Here is a 16,194-nt window from a genome sequence, read left to right as displayed (position 1 = left end):
AAGTATGTTGGGCATAATTGATTCTTAAACTTTGGAATGTTTCTAATCCGTTTTGCCTTTTTGCACAGTGCTCTTCTGAAGCTCATTGATCAGCAACCATTTCAGAAATCCGAACGATAATGCCATAGATAGATAAAGAAAGCTTCAGTTCTGATACAGTTTAAACTGGGGTTTATTTAACTTAGTCATTATTTCATAATTAAGTCCGGAACTTGGAACTTAGGAACTTTTGTGCGGCATCTCACTTTTGCGCCCGAACACTGCAAATTCAATTTATTATCAAGTAGTGTAGAGAGCAAGACGAAGGTTCTTGGAATCGATACAAAAAACTTCGGTATATTTGTATTATAAATTTCAAGTGAAATGTGGAAGTGGATTATTCATAATTAGTTCTTAAACCTTGGAAAGTTTTGGTGCGATTTTCGATTTTTGCACCATGATCTTCAAAAGATCATTTCTGAGCAACCGTGTTACAGATCAGAATGAACAAATTAACTTGCATAGGGAAAGCTGTAGTTCTTATATGGTTTAAATTCGGCTTTATTTTATTTAGTGGGTCCTTCACAATCAATTCTTAAACGTTGAAGAGTTTTGGCCAGGTTTATAATTTTTGCACTACACCCTTCTGAAGCTCATTTCGGAGTATCCGCACTATGCATAAGAATGCAAGTCCCAGAAAGCCATCGGAAAGTCCTCGATCCATGTGTGGTACGAATTTCGTTCCTTTCGAAAACTTGGCTCCTTCACAATGAATTATTGAACTTCGAAAATAAATGAAAAAAATTCTGAAATTCGTCCAGATTTTAAGAGCTAATTCGGGCTTTTGAGGCTCTGAAATTCGCTTCCTTCGACTGATTTGAATAATATTTTAATATTCAGATAAAAATGGGCAAGTGCAAATCAAATCACGGAGATTGTTAACTGTTTTAATGGTTTTGTCAACGTTTTTCTGGATATTTTCCATGCTGCCAAACGTTGAAGAGTATTAAGTCTCAAGGCTGGCTTCAAGTGCTCATCTGAAATTCCTTGTCGCGTTCGGGATCAAATATTTGTATGATGAATAAGGACAGTATGAATAATAATGTGTTGCGATAATTGCGTAGAAAATCGAACTTTGCAATGAGGAAAAGTTTAAAGGCCCTATTGGTAAACTTTTTAGAAGCTTAACTATTCTCATGAACATTTACAGCCCTCCTTTCATGAATTAAAGTCCATCTCACTGCGTAAAGTGTTATTTCTGTACGTTTCGCTCGGTGAATTTTTCCCTAAACTGCCCATAACATGAAAATAACCACGAGGCCAAGAGTGCGAAGTGTGCGGTTTCAATAGGAATTTTATCTCCAGATTGAGAGTTCCTATCTTTTTGATAGTTCGCTGTGTTTCTAATGCTGAAAACTTTTACAGAAGCACCGAAAAACCATCAAATTGTTAACAAACATTTTTCATCCGTTTACAACGAGAAGCCAGCCTTCTCGGCAATTTTAAGTCCGCAAGAACTTGCAGAAAAAAGCAAATTTGAGTCGCCTTCTTGAATCCCATAGAATGAAACCAACAGCTCAACTATCATGCATGAGTGGTCAAGTCCCAGAGCAAACATTCAGGAATTTTTAGTCACGCAACTGGCGCATATTCTAGCAAAACAGGATCATAAATTCGACTCAAACTGGAAATCGATAATCGCGTTTCCGGCTTATAATAATTGCTTTTATGTGCAGCAAGATAGACGCGATTATCTTGAAATATTTGTTGTTCGAGTCGTGATGAACAGTGTTAAGGAAAACTCGATAAACCCTCGAATGGCGGCGAAAATCTCAGCCATATCATACCGATTTTGCCATTTGAGAGCGTAGCTTACATCGGTTCTTTCGCTTGCACCCACATGGGTCTATGAGAGATGCAAGATGGCTCGTGGCGTGCTACGTTCCAACTTGGCACCTTCACAGCTTAAAATATCGAAGTTTTGAGGGAGGAAAAGTTTTATTTTTTAGGTCAATTTTTAATTAAACCTGTTGTCACATTAAATGAGACCAAAATTTCCCAGTTTGCTACACTTCGGGAAAAATTAATTAATTACAGAATGTTGTTTGAAATGAGACTTGAAAACATGAAATAAATCGAAACGAAGATTGGTCATATACCAAAAGTATGGCCAATTAAAGAGACCTTCTGCTCTAAAATGTAAGGCCTGAAGCTCCAAAATTTCATCCTGTTTGCCCTGGGTAGTAATTGGCTAATTTCGCTGGAAATGCGTGACAGAAGAGAAGCAGAACAATGAGAAAGGCCCATCTGGCAAAGTTTCCTGATTACAAATTAAGACGTATGTGCTAACGCTCCGACTATTTTTTCTCAAGTTAAGTCAAAAGCTTTAAGTCTGTCCAGCTTTTGGCCCTTAATTCCAGTTTATCGTCTGGAAATTTGCCATTTGCTATTCAAATAAATATGATTGAGAAACAATGTTCTTACTCATCTTAATCTACCATAAAGTGAGGTTGAAGAGGTTTTTATCTGATGACAACGTTTCGGTTGGTAGTATCTCCAACCGTTTTCAGGTGAACGCTGAAAGCATCTTTATGAGACGAAGGAACTCCGAATAAACCAATTTGCCAAAGAAATTGTCTTCGACCGGATCATTTTAAATGGAATTCTGTAATTTAAGATTTTCCTCTTCCGTCTTTTAGCCATTAATTCCAGCCAAATAATACGCAATTGCTCTTTGAGTTTAATGCCTGGAAACTTGCCATTTGAGATTCAAATGAATATGATTTGGAAAAATGTTAATACTGAATCAGTCACAATGTCGTTCTGTTTAAACTTCTGGGAATTTATCGAATTCGTTTGCGTTTTCCCGATTTGTCATACCAAAAATCTCCGGGGCTCTTTTCCTGCTGGAAAATAAATGATGAATTGCTGCATATTTGCTTAATCTCAAAGAATATAACAAATCTAAAGGAGTTTTTTAGCCGCAGTGAAGAGATCAGTGGAAAATGGCTGGGAAGGATTTCTGCATATGGAATGGATTTAGATTTCCATTGGAAAATTCGTGAATTGTTTGATATCCAATTTCCATATGGAAGAGGATGTAAGTAGTCGATATTCAGCATTATTCTGCCAAGAATGATTTATATATCTGCTTATTTTTTTAATGCTTTGTCACAACACAGCGTTATCTTGAAATAGCCCAAAAGCAGGAGTTAATTAAGGAAAAATGATCGGAAAATTTCAGAATTTCGATTCGATTAGCGAACATTAAAAATAAATTCAAATGACAAACAACTGTTTGCTGAAGACAATCAAAAACATAACTTTACAGAACATGTCCGCTCAAAACTGCAAAATTTTAAGCCGTGAAAGTATCAGGTTCGAACATAGCTATGCGTAGGCCATCTTGCCTCTCTCATAGAACGCTATGTGTGCGACTGAGAGATACGTTGCTAACTACGCTCCAGAATTAAAAGGGTTTCATGTAATAAAAATCAAATCATAAAACGGTCAACATTTTTCGACGCCATTCGGCTGATTTTCATATTTTGAGTTGTCGTCGTTAGGAATTTGGTCCTGACGTTTCGCTAGCACTCATGCCCAAAATCTTCAGAAGTGTGTGGAAACACCAAAGTGAAACAAGGGTGATCGCATCGGGTGACATAAGTCTGAAGATGCCAGCCTTCGTGCTAGCGAAACATCAGAACCATTTTTGTTGCAATTTATTATGTGTTTTTCCATTTCATCTAAACTAAATAGTCGACATTTCCTGTCCTGATCGAATAAAGGAGCCACTTTTGTTCCAAATGGAACATTTCGCCGCTCGCCATTACATTTCGATTCGTTCAACTCCACTCAATCCGCTCCAAAATGACGAGTCCGGATATTTGAAAGTAACCATATTTAGAGAAATGTTAAGGACAAGGGCTTGGCTTTGTCGCATTGATAGATTTCCCACATTAAACGGAAGTTTTTCCTGATTTTCTGGGACACCAAGTGCTGTGAAACTATCGAAAAATCCGATATTGAGCCTTGAAAGTCTGAAATATTTTTCAAACTGGACAAATGGAAAATGCATTTTAATATATATTTCTATCTAAGCCAGATTAGTGGCAATTTTTTTGAAGATTCTGATCTAGAAAATGAACAGGTCAGCAAAAAGTCTAGACGACTTTGCCGCTATGCCTTTCGAAGAATCAAAAGAAGAAAAAAGTCGCGCATCTATTCATCTGGCCCGCTACATCTTCTATACGAGGGTGCAGATTATGTCCAATGCGGCGGTTTCTATATTCCAATATTGAGAGTGATTTGAACGGAAATCCCCCGTAGATTCAGATCAAATTACGGAAGCGAAAAGTTTAATGTTTTGCCCGTTTTCTTAAGCAAATAAAAGCAGTTTATTAAGCCAATATTGCGTGGAAATGTGTCTTTCAAAAATGCGAAACACCTGCGTTAGCTAGAAGTTTATATTTTAAAATAAAATGGGCTATTTTAAGAAAGCGTGCGATTAACTTATGGAAACAACAGTCAAAATAAGGGCGAACGCCTTTAAGGAATCCTCCTTAAAACAAGGAAACGTGAAAGCAGAAATAGAGAAAATGTGAAGAAGAAATGAAAATGAAGTACAGCCCAGATTAGAAGATCCAAGTAATAACTGGGCAAAGAACAGAAGAGAAACTTCTGATGGAAACACTGTAAGGTCCAGATGAAAATAAATAGACTCAAATAACGCGTAAACCGAGCAGATCAAGAGCAAACAGGTGATTCTTCGAGCGATTTCAGGCAAAAGTTGCAATTTTCCGAAAATATTTCTTTTGTAACTCACCTCCAAATGTCGCTTAGAGCCGCTTTTTCGATGATCTGGCGACGATCCCAAGTTCTTCGTATCAATGTGGACGTTTGTTTGCATTTTAGCGAGTATAAACACGTCCGCCCCGTGTAACAGGTGATTGCAAAGGGATGAAAATCACAATTTCCGCAGCATATTCGGGCGGAAAGTCTTGGACGACTACGGAAATTCAAACGGCCAAAGACTGAAATTTGTCAGATCGGCAGCAGTCGGATCTCGCCGAACTTTTCTGCGACATTTTCCTGCAATGGTTTGCGTTCCGGAATATGCAGATTTTTCCCATTTCACGGCAACTTGCAACTAATTAACGCATTTTCCACGATAGCCCCTTGGCATGAAACAATCGATTTTGCTGATATGCTAATAGATGGTCAAATTCCGGTCGATAGCACAAAATAACCCAAAAAGAAAAAAGTCGACTAGAACTTTCTCTAAGTGACCAGCGAAAACACTGAAAAACCCTCGACTATTTGGGAAAGTGAACGGTTACATCATGGAAAACCTTTTAAATATATTGGCGGCCTTCTTATCCCGGCGCGTCCCGAATTGGATGAATTCCTCAACTTTTCCATTTATTTTTTTTTTCTGAATAAAACCTTGCAATGCTAATTTTTACTAATTGGATTCGAGTCCTAACCTTTAAAGAGCTGGAAGCAAAATTATCAGATTTCACGCAGAAGCCACCGTTTAAGAGCCCGTATCTCTGAAACCGTTGAAAATAGCCGAATACTCATTAGAATATTTTTGAAAGTACTTGCTGAAAGCTGTCATTTCTTACCAGAGGCTACCATGAATTCCTAACCTCTAAGCAGATGGAACCAAAATTGTCCAAATTTGCCTTCCACAATAGTTTAAGGGTCCGTATCTCGGAAACGCTTGAAAATAACGGAATAATTAATTAGATCTTTTCAATAGAACGTCTCAAGACCTGCTATTTCCCAGTTAGGCCTTGTCATGAAATCCTAACCTTTAATGAAATGGAAGTAAAATTGCCAAATTTTAATCGGGCGTCAAACTTTGGGACTCCCTATTACCTAAACTATCGGAATTATCAAAATAGTCATTAAAACCGTTTTGATGGAACATATCGAGGACTGTATTTTACTGATTGCGCTTTACCAGAAATGTCCTTTGCTGAGTTAGAAAGCCCCAGTATCAAAGTTAATATTATTAGTCAAGCTGCATTTGATTCAAACACCCAAACTATTTCGAAATATCTTGGAATTGATGTTTTGGGTATAATTTCCTCATCACATTGATTTTGCTCTTAATGTCTGCTTTTTTTATCACTTTTCTTAGCTTCCTTAAGACCTTACTTATGCTGACATTTGCACTTTTTAGCACAAACTGTTTCATCCCTGCTCAGACTTAATTAGTTCCTCAATTCATCGCTTCAGTAATTGAATTTTCTTAACTATTTTAACAACAATAGTGTTACATACGTAAAAACATAAAAGTATAAATTTAATCAAGCGCCAGAGAGAGATAGAATGCTCCAATGATACCATCAAAGCCCCACCCGTTTGCAATGTTGCTCGTCTCCATGACAAATGTCACTGTCCATCATTATAACCAAAAAAAAATGTTTTGTTTATGTTATTATATTTATAAACATTATTTTCGCATTGCGGTGAAATGAAAATCAGGCACTTCTAGATGTGAATGTGTCAGGAAACAATCGGACGACATGGAAATGCAAAGTCAGTAAGTTGAACAACAAATCTAGTCCAACTTTTGTTAATTTTACACTTCAACATGTTTAATTCACACGCATATACCATCAAAGATTTCTGCACGATTTATTCGATTTTCTCTTAGATCTATAGCGCTGAGTAAGAGCGTAGAAAGTGAAGGATTCGATCTGCAAGCTGGCCAAACATGGACCTACCCGACAAATTACCCCATCAGAGATTACCAACACAACATCACTAGTGCAGCACTGCATAAAAACACCCTGGTAAGCAAACAGGCCTGATTAAATGCCTGGGTAAGTAGCAAAGATCTTTCCAGGTCAGTCTGCCCACGGGTCTGGGCAAAACCTTCATTGCAGCCGTGGTAATGTACAACTTTTACCGCTGGTACCCACAAGGGAAAATCATCTTTATGGCACCAACCAAGCCGTTAGTTAAGCAACAGATTGAGGCTTGCTACAATATCATGGCCATACCAGCTGGAGTGACTGCCGAGCTTACTGGTAAGCTATAGAGTGATACAATCTTGCTTCAGTTCTAACGGATTTTAATGCATTTAGGAACGAAAGCGTCTTTGTCTCGCGCAAACATTTGGCTGGAAAAACGGGTGTTTTTCGTTACGCCGCAAGTTTTGCAGAACGACTTGGATAAAGTGGCCCAACTGGGCAAAAGCATTAAATGCTTGGTTTTTGATGAGGCCCATAAAGCTCGAGGAAATCACGCTTACTGCCAAGTGATTGCAAAACTGCTTAAAAATGGTCATAAATATTTCCGCGTTTTGGCCTTAAGCGCAACACCTGGCGGAAATATTAATGATGTTGCTGAAGTAACGGTTTTTCCTGTTAAAAACTCAACAATTTTCCTATTTGTGTAATTTCCAGGTAGTGAACAACTTGCTGATTTCCCATCTGGAGTTCCGAACAGAGGAAAGCGTGGATGTGCACCCGTATGTTTTCCAAAGGTCTTTAGAAACGGTTGTGGTGCATCTGGATGAAAAGCTTTTGGAAATTAAAGAAGAATACATGAAGGTAAAATTATTAAAACCAGCTTTAACGAATCGAGTTTGTCAGTGATTTTTAGATAGTAGAATACTATGCAAGAACCCTAATCCAGCACAACATAATCCAAGGAAATTGCGGCTGGTTAACGAAGGGGAAAATCTTCATGCTAATGAAGGACTTTCAGAGCAAAAACAAAGGCCATAGGCAAGTCGCAGTTTGGCTTCGCTCATCACCAATTAATCTTTGCGTATTTCAGTACTTCGAACTACTCAGAAATAATGAGATGTTTAAATATTTGCGTCACGTTATATCACGCGCTGGAACTGCTCATCAGACACGGGCTGCGAAACTTCTTGTCCTTCTTCGATGGTTAGTTGGGGCTTAGGAACTTTTATATAATTTCCTACAACTTTTCTGTCCATTTCCAGAGCACATTGAAAAGCCCCTTTTAAGAGGCAACACAAACCTAAGACTAATCCTAGAACAAGTTAGGGCCTATCTAGGCCCCATCCCTCAAATGCAGCTCCTACCCGATGGAACCTACCCAGCGGTGCGTTGAATTTAAATACACAAAACACGACATTTGATGGGTTGTTTCAGATCCCCTCTGACATCAAATTCGGCCACCCAAAGCACTACAAATTGCGTGATCTTCTCACTAAACATTTCAGAAACGAAACCACCGGAAACAGCCGCGTTATGGTGTTTTTTGAGTACAGAGAGTCAGTGATGGAAGCGCACACTTTGCTGCTCCAATCCCGACCGCTCATCCAGCCGAGGGTGTTTCTGGGACAGGGATCTGGAGTGACGCAAAAGACCCAGCTAGGTGTCGTCAGGGACTTTAAGGAGGGCAGGTGCAACACTTTACTCTCCACCTGCATAGGCGAAGAAGGGCTAGATATTGGGGAAGTTGACCTTATCGTCTGCTTTGATATTTCCAACAAATCCCCCATTCGCATGGTCCAAAGAATGGGGCGAACCGGGAGGAAACGGGAAGGAAGTGTTCTGGTGCTGGTAACGGAAGGGAAGGAGCAACAGACGCTCAAAGACTGTCTTATTCATAAGAACAACATCTCCACCCATGTGCTGGGGTCAAGCTATTTGAGGAATAACCTCTATCCGGATAATCCTAGTCTTATTCCCGCCGATCTGGTTCCGAGATGCGAGAAAATTTTTATCACTGTGAAAGAAAAACCCTCGAAAAACTCACTGCTGGTGAGTACACACAAAACATTCAAGGAGAAAAGGTACAAGTAAAAATTCTAGGATAAATTGAAACAGCACTCATCCAGAGCAATAGTATTCAGCCAAGATTCCGTGTCTTGTTCTTCCAGTCACCAAGATTTAATTACAGAAACTCCAATGAGGTCCACTTTTTCAGGTAAACCATTAAATTAACTTTTGCCAAGCTTCAAGCGGTTGTTCTACAGGAAATCCGTTGGAAGTTCCGACACATGCACCACTCTTCAGTCGACACATCGAGAGCATGCGAACGCCACAAAAAGCCTGCCTGATTGGGCACTCTGAGAATGCTTTACTTCTAAGTGACTTGCTGTCTTTTGCCGATGCAAAGCGTTTTAATATCCCGACAAAAACTCAAGGTAGTTTGATATAAATTGTTTGTTCTAGTTTGACTTTAATTGTTCCAGGGAAAAGCGATGAAGATCCCGGAAAGTCCCTAAAACAAGGCGACATTAGAAGGATGTTTCTCCAAGAAAAGCGCCCAGCTTCGGTGGAAGATTTCGGTAAGTTTGGCTTAGTTTTTAGGGGCTTAGAGTATTAATGCCATTTTAGAAAAAGAAATATCGTCGATCTCAACAGAAACCCTTTTGATATCCCAAAGGGAACCCAAAACGTTCCCAATCGACGACATATGCCGAAGTATTTCAAACTACTTATACGAAGAACTCACTCGTTCTACGCCAAATTGCGTATTCTGCCCTAAAGGATTCGACTGCTCGAACTTTGTTGTTACAAATCCTTCGGCGACCTTCAGCCAGACAATAATCATCCCAAATGAGGAAATAATCCAGCAAATAGATCTGCAGAGCATCGAAGATTACATGGCAATAATCGATGGAAATTCCTACGCGCAACAGTTAGTTGATGATGATTTGGACACTTTGTCGCAGTTTGAAGAACAGTGCGAGCCTATGCATGAACCTCCCAAAGAGCAATTTCATACCTTTGAAGCTCCTAAAGGTTTCTTGCGGCTAATGGACACGTTAATTGAAGATGAAGAAGCAATTTCTGATGAACATCTGCTCGAGTTCTTCATGCTTCAGTCATATCAGGAGGTTTTTCATCAATCAAGTCCTGTTGAAATTGAAAATTGTGCTATCGCAGATATGTGCGATCTATCCTATTATGGACTAAGCGAACAAGATATTCGGGACTTTGAGGCTAAAACCCAACAGATTACGTCCAGCTCCAATGAAGTAGCAAATAATGGAATAACATGTTGTGTTAATCATGAAAAAAACGAAAAATGGCATTTAGAATTGAGCCAAGAATCAACCTTGTTCAAGAATAATGCGTCTTTAATCACTCATGAATTTTATGATGAAGATGCCACTCCTCCAGACATTGTGGCACCTCCAGAGGAAACAAGTGGCAACGTTAGCATTACTCAATTGGTGAATATTTTGAACAAAACTCAAACTACCAGCAGCAACAGAAACCACACACTGAACGGTTCAGCTCCGCGGTTTTTTGGAGATTCTGATGATGATTTTGAAGAGAGCATCTTGTGTAACAGAAGTCGATTTCATGGACAAAAACAACAGAAGTCGGCGAGTCAGAAGGAGAATGTGAAAATTGCCACTTCTACCAAAGTCAGAAAACATGCAAATAAAGCCAAAGATGTGAGTATAAACCGGAACACATTTTTTGATTGCAGTTATTTGCATGTTACTCTTATTGCAGGGAAACGAATTCTTGGACCTTGAGGCAGAAGTATCAAATGAAGACAGCGTCTTCATTTCCGATGATGAGGAAGAAATCTCCGATGGCTACGAAATCAGTTTTGTGAATGACAAATCCCAACTATTCAACACGGAAATTCACGGCATGTATTTACGCTCTGTAAAGTAAGTGGATAATTTTCAGTTGATACAAACAGAATCATTACTGGGTTTTTCAGAAGCCCGCGCCATCGCCATCGAAAGCCCTTATTAGAGCAAAAGCCTATGAGACTTAGCCAAATTTACTCCCAGATGCCGCCAGAAGAACCAGACGATTATCTTGAGGTAGTTATTATAAAGACCATTTACTAGATTGGATGAATTATTAAAAAAAACTATTTAGGACTCCTTTTGCGTGGATGTTGATGACGAAGAGCTAACGCAAATCAACCAACTATCGCAGCTGAGCGTTTTGGAGAAAAAACTACAAATCAAACGCAAGAACAAAGCCTGTCATAGTGCCGAGCCCCAGAAGCCCAAACGACGGAGAATCAAGTGCCTTTCAAGTGATAGTGATTAAGTTTTGAAATGGTTTGCACAATATATTTAAAGAAAACAAAGCTGAATTATTCGCCAGATCCTAACAAACCCAAAATTCCACATTTCGAACAGCTGAAATGAAGCATTTGAACACATAAAGGAACGGGAAGGATTAAAGGTATATGGCTCAAGTAAATGAGAGTTGTTGTTGATTGAGGATAGTGCACAAAATAAAAGATATTGTTCCTTACTTAACACCTGTATGTATTAAGTCACATCTTACAAATACGATTCAGGAAATTCAAAAGTAACTTCCCTGCCCGTCAATTTTTTGTAAACGGAAGTAAAAGTGTCCACCTGAAATCGAAACACACGCATTTCAGATTTTAGATTGACTTTTGCACAAAATGCGTTGTTTTGGCCAAAATAATGTCACTTACCTTGTGTTCAACTGTTGTCTGTTGAGTCTTATCCAGATGGACTTTAATAAGCGACGATCCATCGAGTTTCACTCGGATCCTCTTGCCAACAATTTCGGCAGGATAAACGAGGTCTTCCAGAATAGCATCGTAGACAGCAGTCAGAGTTCTAGAACGTGGACGTTTCTGCTTGTTTCGCAATCTGGTTTTACGTGTAGGTTTGGGGAGAATTTTTCGTTCGCCCACAAAGACCACATGCTTGCCGCTGAACTTCTTTTCCAGTTCACGGACCAAACGGATTTGGATCTTTTGGAATTGCTTCAGCTTGGGAATCGGCACATAGATGATTATCGACTGCAACAAGAAATGTCATAGAATTGATGAACTTTTGCAGTTAAGTAGATTGCAATGCTTACCTTCTTCTGATTTAATTCAATTTCCCTGGCTTTCGTTATATGAAGCTCACGGAGCTGCGATTTCAAGTCCGAGTTCAACTCGAGCTCGAGTAGAGCTTGCGAAACCTGATTTTCGAATGCGTCGGGCTCAGCCCCACCTGGCTTTATGATTTTGGACGTCATCTGCAAAGAAAGCAAACCTATTAAAATTTTAAGAAAATGTTGATGGTTATGTCAATGTAGGTTGATACGCGAACGACTTGATTGAAATTAACAATGGAAGCCGAGGCTACGGATCTATAGAAATGGGGGGCGCAATAAGCCCTAGAGGTTTAAAGTAGTGGAAATTCATCAACAACAGCAACACGAAAATCTTGACTTTCTCCTCAAACTTGCTGGGGATTTTTGAAGATACACCGCCACGGATTTTCACTAGAACTTGCCGAAATAAGCCGCACAACTCTAAAAATGCAATGGTTCTCTCTTCAAATGAGTGGCGAGTACCGCAGATCCAAGAAGTAAATCTGGATTTATCTAAATGAAAACTAGCCATCCCCAAAATATTCTTACGTACGATGAAAGCGGGTATATTAAAGTACAGTTTCCAGTTAATAGTCTGCAAATTTCACCAGCAGTAAACTAGTATTTAACGAAAAACCACATTAAAACACATACCTTGAACGGACCAAGACTGAAAGGAGGCTAGATCGACAACAAACTTCAAGAAATGACGTCGATACAGGTCAACTGTCAAGTTTCGAGCAAATGCGGGAAAGCCACATCGTTTTGGTTATGTTTGGCAACGCCCAAGTGGTCTTAATACGACAGATAAATTCAAAAGTTGTGGATACTAGATATGTTTCATTATTCCACCAAAGGTTAGTAGAGTAGTCTACTGTTGTATAATCTCTGATTATAAAACGATATTTTTCTGGAAATGCACCATCAAAAAAAAATTTTGTTCATTGTAAAATTAGTAATTCGTGAGCGAGAATTTTGAGTGGACAAAAAATAGACAATGAATGACTGATTTGAATCATTTTTTTAAATACTATATAGACATATCTAATTTACAACAATGAGTAAGTTATACAGGAGCCTTGTGAACCAAGTTGAACCAGTGGCCGCATTCACACCTTCTTGGTTCTCCTTTGTGGAGCCACATCCAATTAATGGTGGTGGCTTCTTCTTCACACACACAACCCACCAGTCTTGAATCGAACGCAGATGGAATCGGGGTGGGTTGGGCTTTAGAGCCTACGCCCCTTTTGATCACTCGCATATCAAAGGGGTTGTCGTTACCGGCGAGCTTGGCCAGGATTTCGCGCTTTTCTAGACCAGTCGCATGTTCCACGGGATCGCCCAACGTTACTGAAAAAAACAGAATAAATGGCTTCAAAATGACTCATGGAAAAACGGAAGGTTTGAGCTTAAAGAAGGACAATGGTTGATCTTCCTGATGGCAGCAACTTGAAATTTGGTTGGTGTAATAACGAAGGTTTGGGTTAAAAGTTGGGATCGTTTTATGAAAATCGGAATGTTGGAGGATTTTTCATAAGCAATTGAAATGCGCGATTCCTCACTTGCAGTGGAGCCACTAGCGGTCGCAACTTCCAAACTAGGGCAAGTGGTGCCTTCTTTGCCACACCAAAAAGGAATCTTTCCCCTAAGTTAGAAGGCTAAATTTATTGAAACCCACTCGGGTTTCAATAAAGATATTGCTTAGCGTGCCAAGGCAGAGCATTAATAGGTGATTATCCCCTCCCTATTTGCAAATGGTACTGATTCTTGTGAGGCCTCAAACGTTCATTAAGGAGCTTTAACGGTTCCAAATAATGATGTTTCTCAATATTTTCCTTGAGACCGTCTACACGTTAGTAATGTAGGGTATTGTGATCGGAAATGTTGAATTTGCATTATCAGTTTCTCGAGCGAGTGTCCGACCAAGCCGCTCTACCAACTACCCTCAAAACCACTCAATTTCCATGAAAATCGAACATCCAATTACGTAATGTGGATAGGCAGACTCACCTTTCGATGAGCAACGGATGCTGGACGAAAAAATGTGTCTCCGTGCGTTACTGGCTACCATTCTAGCACAAAGGGATGCCATAATTTTCGATTTTTTAACTCAGCAACACTACTATCTCAGTTACTTTACAACTTATCCGAAACTAATTCCGGGACAAGTTGGGATCAGACTTTTCGGTGTGGTATCGGCAAATGGCGCAGCTGGCAACTGAAGGAGTGCCAACCAGTTGGTTTCTCAATGGTGCCAATAGCAGAACAAATGGGGCTAAGGCCTTTTGGCTGGAATTTCAGTCCCCTTAGGCTAAAAATTCCTCTCTGTCTAAGCGTAGCCTTCTGGGTGCTTTGCGGCTACCTTATAAAGTTAAATAGTTGGATCAAAACGGCGATTTGATAATGCTGATTTGTCCTCTCTATTGCCCAGGCTGGTATATTGCCTAACCTGATAAATGTTGCTCAGTTTATTTGACAACATAGTGAGTAGTCTGTGTTTGTCAATTTGCGATCAATCAAACACAAAATTGTTAAGTTTGTTGTGTAAATTAATAATATTGTAGATTCTGTAAAACCTTTCGACTGCTGTAAAGTTAACAAGTCCTGTGAGTAAAGGTGTGTATGAATCCAATAATCTGTGTTGTGGAACTTGATCATATTGCTCAAAAACTCCTCATTACCTCAATCTCCAGGTTCGATCTGGGCTAGGAGGATGTACAATCAAAGCTCTATAGGCAGTTTTGCCTCTACGACAACAGTGGCCAAGCCCAATCCGATGAACGATTATGAAGTGGTGCAGCCGCCAGATGATTCCATCAGTTCTCTGGCTTTTTCTCCAGCAGCCATTCCGCAAACGTTCCTGGTAGCTGGCAGTTGGGATAACAATGTGAGATTGTGGGAAATTGAACAGTCGGGAACCAGCATTCCGAAATCGATGCAGTCCTGCGGCGGGCCAGTGCTAGATGTGGCTTGGAGTGAGGATGGGACCAAGGTAAGTTAAACCTTAGATGAGGGTGGGAATTAAAAAAAATTTCGAACTAGTACAAGTGGCGATTGAAATTTTTGACCCGGTCAACAGGAAGGTTTTGTCTAATAAGTGAGAAAATTTCATTAGGGTCTGAGCGCAGCCTGATTTTACATAAGGTCTTGAACGAGCACTGGACATAAACAGAACAATAATCCTGTAGCGCGGCTGAAGAAACAATATTCGCTCTCATACTAGTGGAACTGGCTCCTAAACAGTGGCTTTTTGTTGAACACAGGCCAAATTTTATTGGAACCACCACATGTTGATTGAAAAGCAAGGATTTAGCTTGAAACTGAGAAGATTCCAACGTTCATTTCATGAAAGAATTTACTTAATTTAAGGTATTTATGGCTGGCTGCGAGAAACAAGCCAAAATGTGGGATTTGGCCAGCAACCAAGTAGTGCAAGTGGCCGTTCATGATGCCCCAATAAAAACATGCCATTGGATCCCCAACTACCCCTGCTTAATGACTGGCTCTTGGGACAAAACCCTCAAATTCTGGGACACGAGAAGTCCAACTCCCATGCTGAGTATTAATCTGCCTGAAAGGTGTTACTGTGCCGATGTGGATTATCCGATGGCCGTTGTCGGTACGGCTAATCGACACATTATCGTTTATCAACTCGAAGGAAAGCCGCAGGAATTCAAGAAATTGGACAGTCCCTTGAAGTACCAACACAGATGTATGAAGATTTTCAAGTAAGAGTCTTCAAAGTTTCAAAGAGCCGATCTTGAAGCCTTTTTTTTTGCAGGGATAAAAAGAAACAACCCGCAGGTTATGCACTCGGCTCGATCGAAGGTCGGGTTGCCATTCAATACGTAAACCCAACCACAGTCAAAGACAACTTCACCTTCAAATGCCATCGCTCGAATGGCACGCCGAATGGATTCCAGGATATTTATGCGGTGAATGATGTGGCTTTTCATCCAGTTCACGGCACTTTAGCAACTGTAGGGTCCGATGGAACATTCAGTTTCTGGGACAAGGACGCTCGCACTAAACTGAAAGCCTCCAGCGAGATGGAACAATCGATTTCAACGTGCGCTTTCAACCACAATGGCCAGATATTCGCCTATGCCGTCAGCTACGATTGGAGCAAAGGTCATGAGTATCACAATCCTCAAAAGAAGAACTACATTTATCTGAGGAGCTGTTTTGACGAGCTGAAACCCAGACCTACTTCTTAATGCTCTTCGTTCCGACTCATTCTGTAATATTTAGAGAATCTTCAAATACGATTTTTGATTTTGTTGTCAAATATTAAACAATTGATTAAATAAAAAGTTGAAGATCCGCAAAAAATTCGCATTTCTCCAACTAAAGAAAGTGGGAAACCGCAGGTTGTTCCAACTCAAAATAGACGAAT

General features: G+C 39.8%; 4 protein-coding genes across 5 annotated transcripts; 2 read left to right on the top strand and 2 right to left on the bottom strand.

Annotated features, from left to right (window-relative positions):
* Positions 1 to 6,386: 6,386 nt before the first annotated feature.
* On the top strand, positions 6,387 to 11,274 carry LOC109534061 (Fanconi anemia group M protein homolog). Its single transcript, XM_019899614.2, has 16 exons — positions 6,387 to 6,532; positions 6,647 to 6,785; positions 6,839 to 7,022; positions 7,080 to 7,345; positions 7,401 to 7,547; positions 7,600 to 7,724; positions 7,777 to 7,889; positions 7,949 to 8,070; positions 8,121 to 8,735; positions 8,787 to 8,901; positions 8,951 to 9,121; positions 9,170 to 9,265; positions 9,315 to 10,384; positions 10,446 to 10,609; positions 10,663 to 10,768; positions 10,827 to 11,274. Exons 1-16 carry the CDS (start codon positions 6,516 to 6,518, stop codon positions 11,001 to 11,003), a joined length of 3,627 nt encoding a protein of 1,208 aa, XP_019755173.2. The 5' UTR covers positions 6,387 to 6,515; the 3' UTR covers positions 11,004 to 11,274.
* LOC109534062 (40S ribosomal protein S7) lies at positions 11,207 to 12,532 on the bottom strand. 2 transcript variants are annotated; one of them, XM_019899615.2, is made up of 4 exons: positions 12,453 to 12,532; positions 11,799 to 11,960; positions 11,404 to 11,736; positions 11,207 to 11,320 (listed from the first exon to the last, which is right to left on the bottom strand). In XM_019899615.2, the coding sequence occupies exons 2-4, from the start codon at positions 11,958 to 11,960 to the stop codon at positions 11,243 to 11,245; spliced, it is 573 nt and encodes a 190-aa protein (XP_019755174.1). In that variant the 5' UTR covers positions 12,453 to 12,532; the 3' UTR covers positions 11,207 to 11,242. The 2 variants fall into 2 exon arrangements, with proteins under 2 accessions (XP_019755174.1, XP_019755175.1); XM_019899616.2 differs by having other exon boundaries at positions 12,352 to 12,491.
* Positions 12,533 to 12,800: 268 nt separating this feature from the next.
* LOC109534067 (cytochrome c oxidase subunit 5B, mitochondrial) lies at positions 12,801 to 14,073 on the bottom strand. The gene is made up of 2 exons (XM_019899621.2): positions 13,809 to 14,073; positions 12,801 to 13,148 (listed from the first exon to the last, which is right to left on the bottom strand). Exons 1-2 carry the CDS (start codon positions 13,888 to 13,890, stop codon positions 12,865 to 12,867), a joined length of 366 nt encoding a protein of 121 aa, XP_019755180.2. The 5' UTR covers positions 13,891 to 14,073; the 3' UTR covers positions 12,801 to 12,864.
* Positions 14,074 to 14,241: 168 nt separating this feature from the next.
* On the top strand, positions 14,242 to 16,130 carry LOC109534065 (protein Rae1). The gene is made up of 4 exons (XM_019899619.2): positions 14,242 to 14,414; positions 14,492 to 14,790; positions 15,168 to 15,526; positions 15,580 to 16,130. The coding sequence occupies exons 2-4, from the start codon at positions 14,512 to 14,514 to the stop codon at positions 16,013 to 16,015; spliced, it is 1,074 nt and encodes a 357-aa protein (XP_019755178.1). The 5' UTR covers positions 14,242 to 14,414; positions 14,492 to 14,511; the 3' UTR covers positions 16,016 to 16,130.
* The last annotated feature ends 64 nt before the right edge of the window (positions 16,131 to 16,194 follow it).

Source organism: Dendroctonus ponderosae, unplaced genomic scaffold, assembly GCF_020466585.1.
Source record: "Dendroctonus ponderosae isolate FM_Combo_2020 unplaced genomic scaffold, Dpon_F_20191213v2 Dpon_F_20191213_10, whole genome shotgun sequence".
In the NCBI taxonomy this organism is placed as follows: Eukaryota; Metazoa; Arthropoda; class Insecta; order Coleoptera; family Curculionidae; genus Dendroctonus; species Dendroctonus ponderosae.
The sequence above is the reverse complement of the archived record's forward strand: the minus strand, read 5'-3'. Positions and strand labels throughout refer to the sequence as shown.

Coding starts and splice junctions, on each gene's coding strand:
- LOC109534065 (XM_019899619.2), top strand. CDS start 14,512: ATGTACAATCAAAGCTCTATAGGCAGTTTTGCCTCTACGACAACAGTG. Junction 14,791..15,167: donor GGAGTGAGGATGGGACCAAG/GTAAGTTAAACC, acceptor ACTTAATTTAAG/GTATTTATGGCTGGCTGCGA. Junction 15,527..15,579: donor AGATGTATGAAGATTTTCAA/GTAAGAGTCTTC, acceptor TTTTTTTTGCAG/GGATAAAAAGAAACAACCCG.
- LOC109534061 (XM_019899614.2), top strand. Junction 8,071..8,120: donor CCGATGGAACCTACCCAGCG/GTGCGTTGAATT, acceptor GGGTTGTTTCAG/ATCCCCTCTGACATCAAATT. Junction 9,122..9,169: donor TATCCCGACAAAAACTCAAG/GTAGTTTGATAT, acceptor TAATTGTTCCAG/GGAAAAGCGATGAAGATCCC.
- LOC109534062 (XM_019899615.2), bottom strand. CDS start 11,960: ATGACGTCCAAAATCATAAAGCCAGGTGGGGCTGAGCCCGACGCATTC. Junction 11,737..11,798: donor TTGAATTAAATCAGAAGAAG/GTAAGCATTGCA, acceptor TTCTTGTTGCAG/TCGATAATCATCTATGTGCC. Junction 11,321..11,403: donor AGACAACAGTTGAACACAAG/GTAAGTGACATT, acceptor TTTCGATTTCAG/GTGGACACTTTTACTTCCGT.
- LOC109534067 (XM_019899621.2), bottom strand. CDS start 13,890: ATGGCATCCCTTTGTGCTAGAATGGTAGCCAGTAACGCACGGAGACAC. Junction 13,149..13,808: donor CATCCGTTGCTCATCGAAAG/GTGAGTCTGCCT, acceptor TGTTTTTTTCAG/TAACGTTGGGCGATCCCGTG.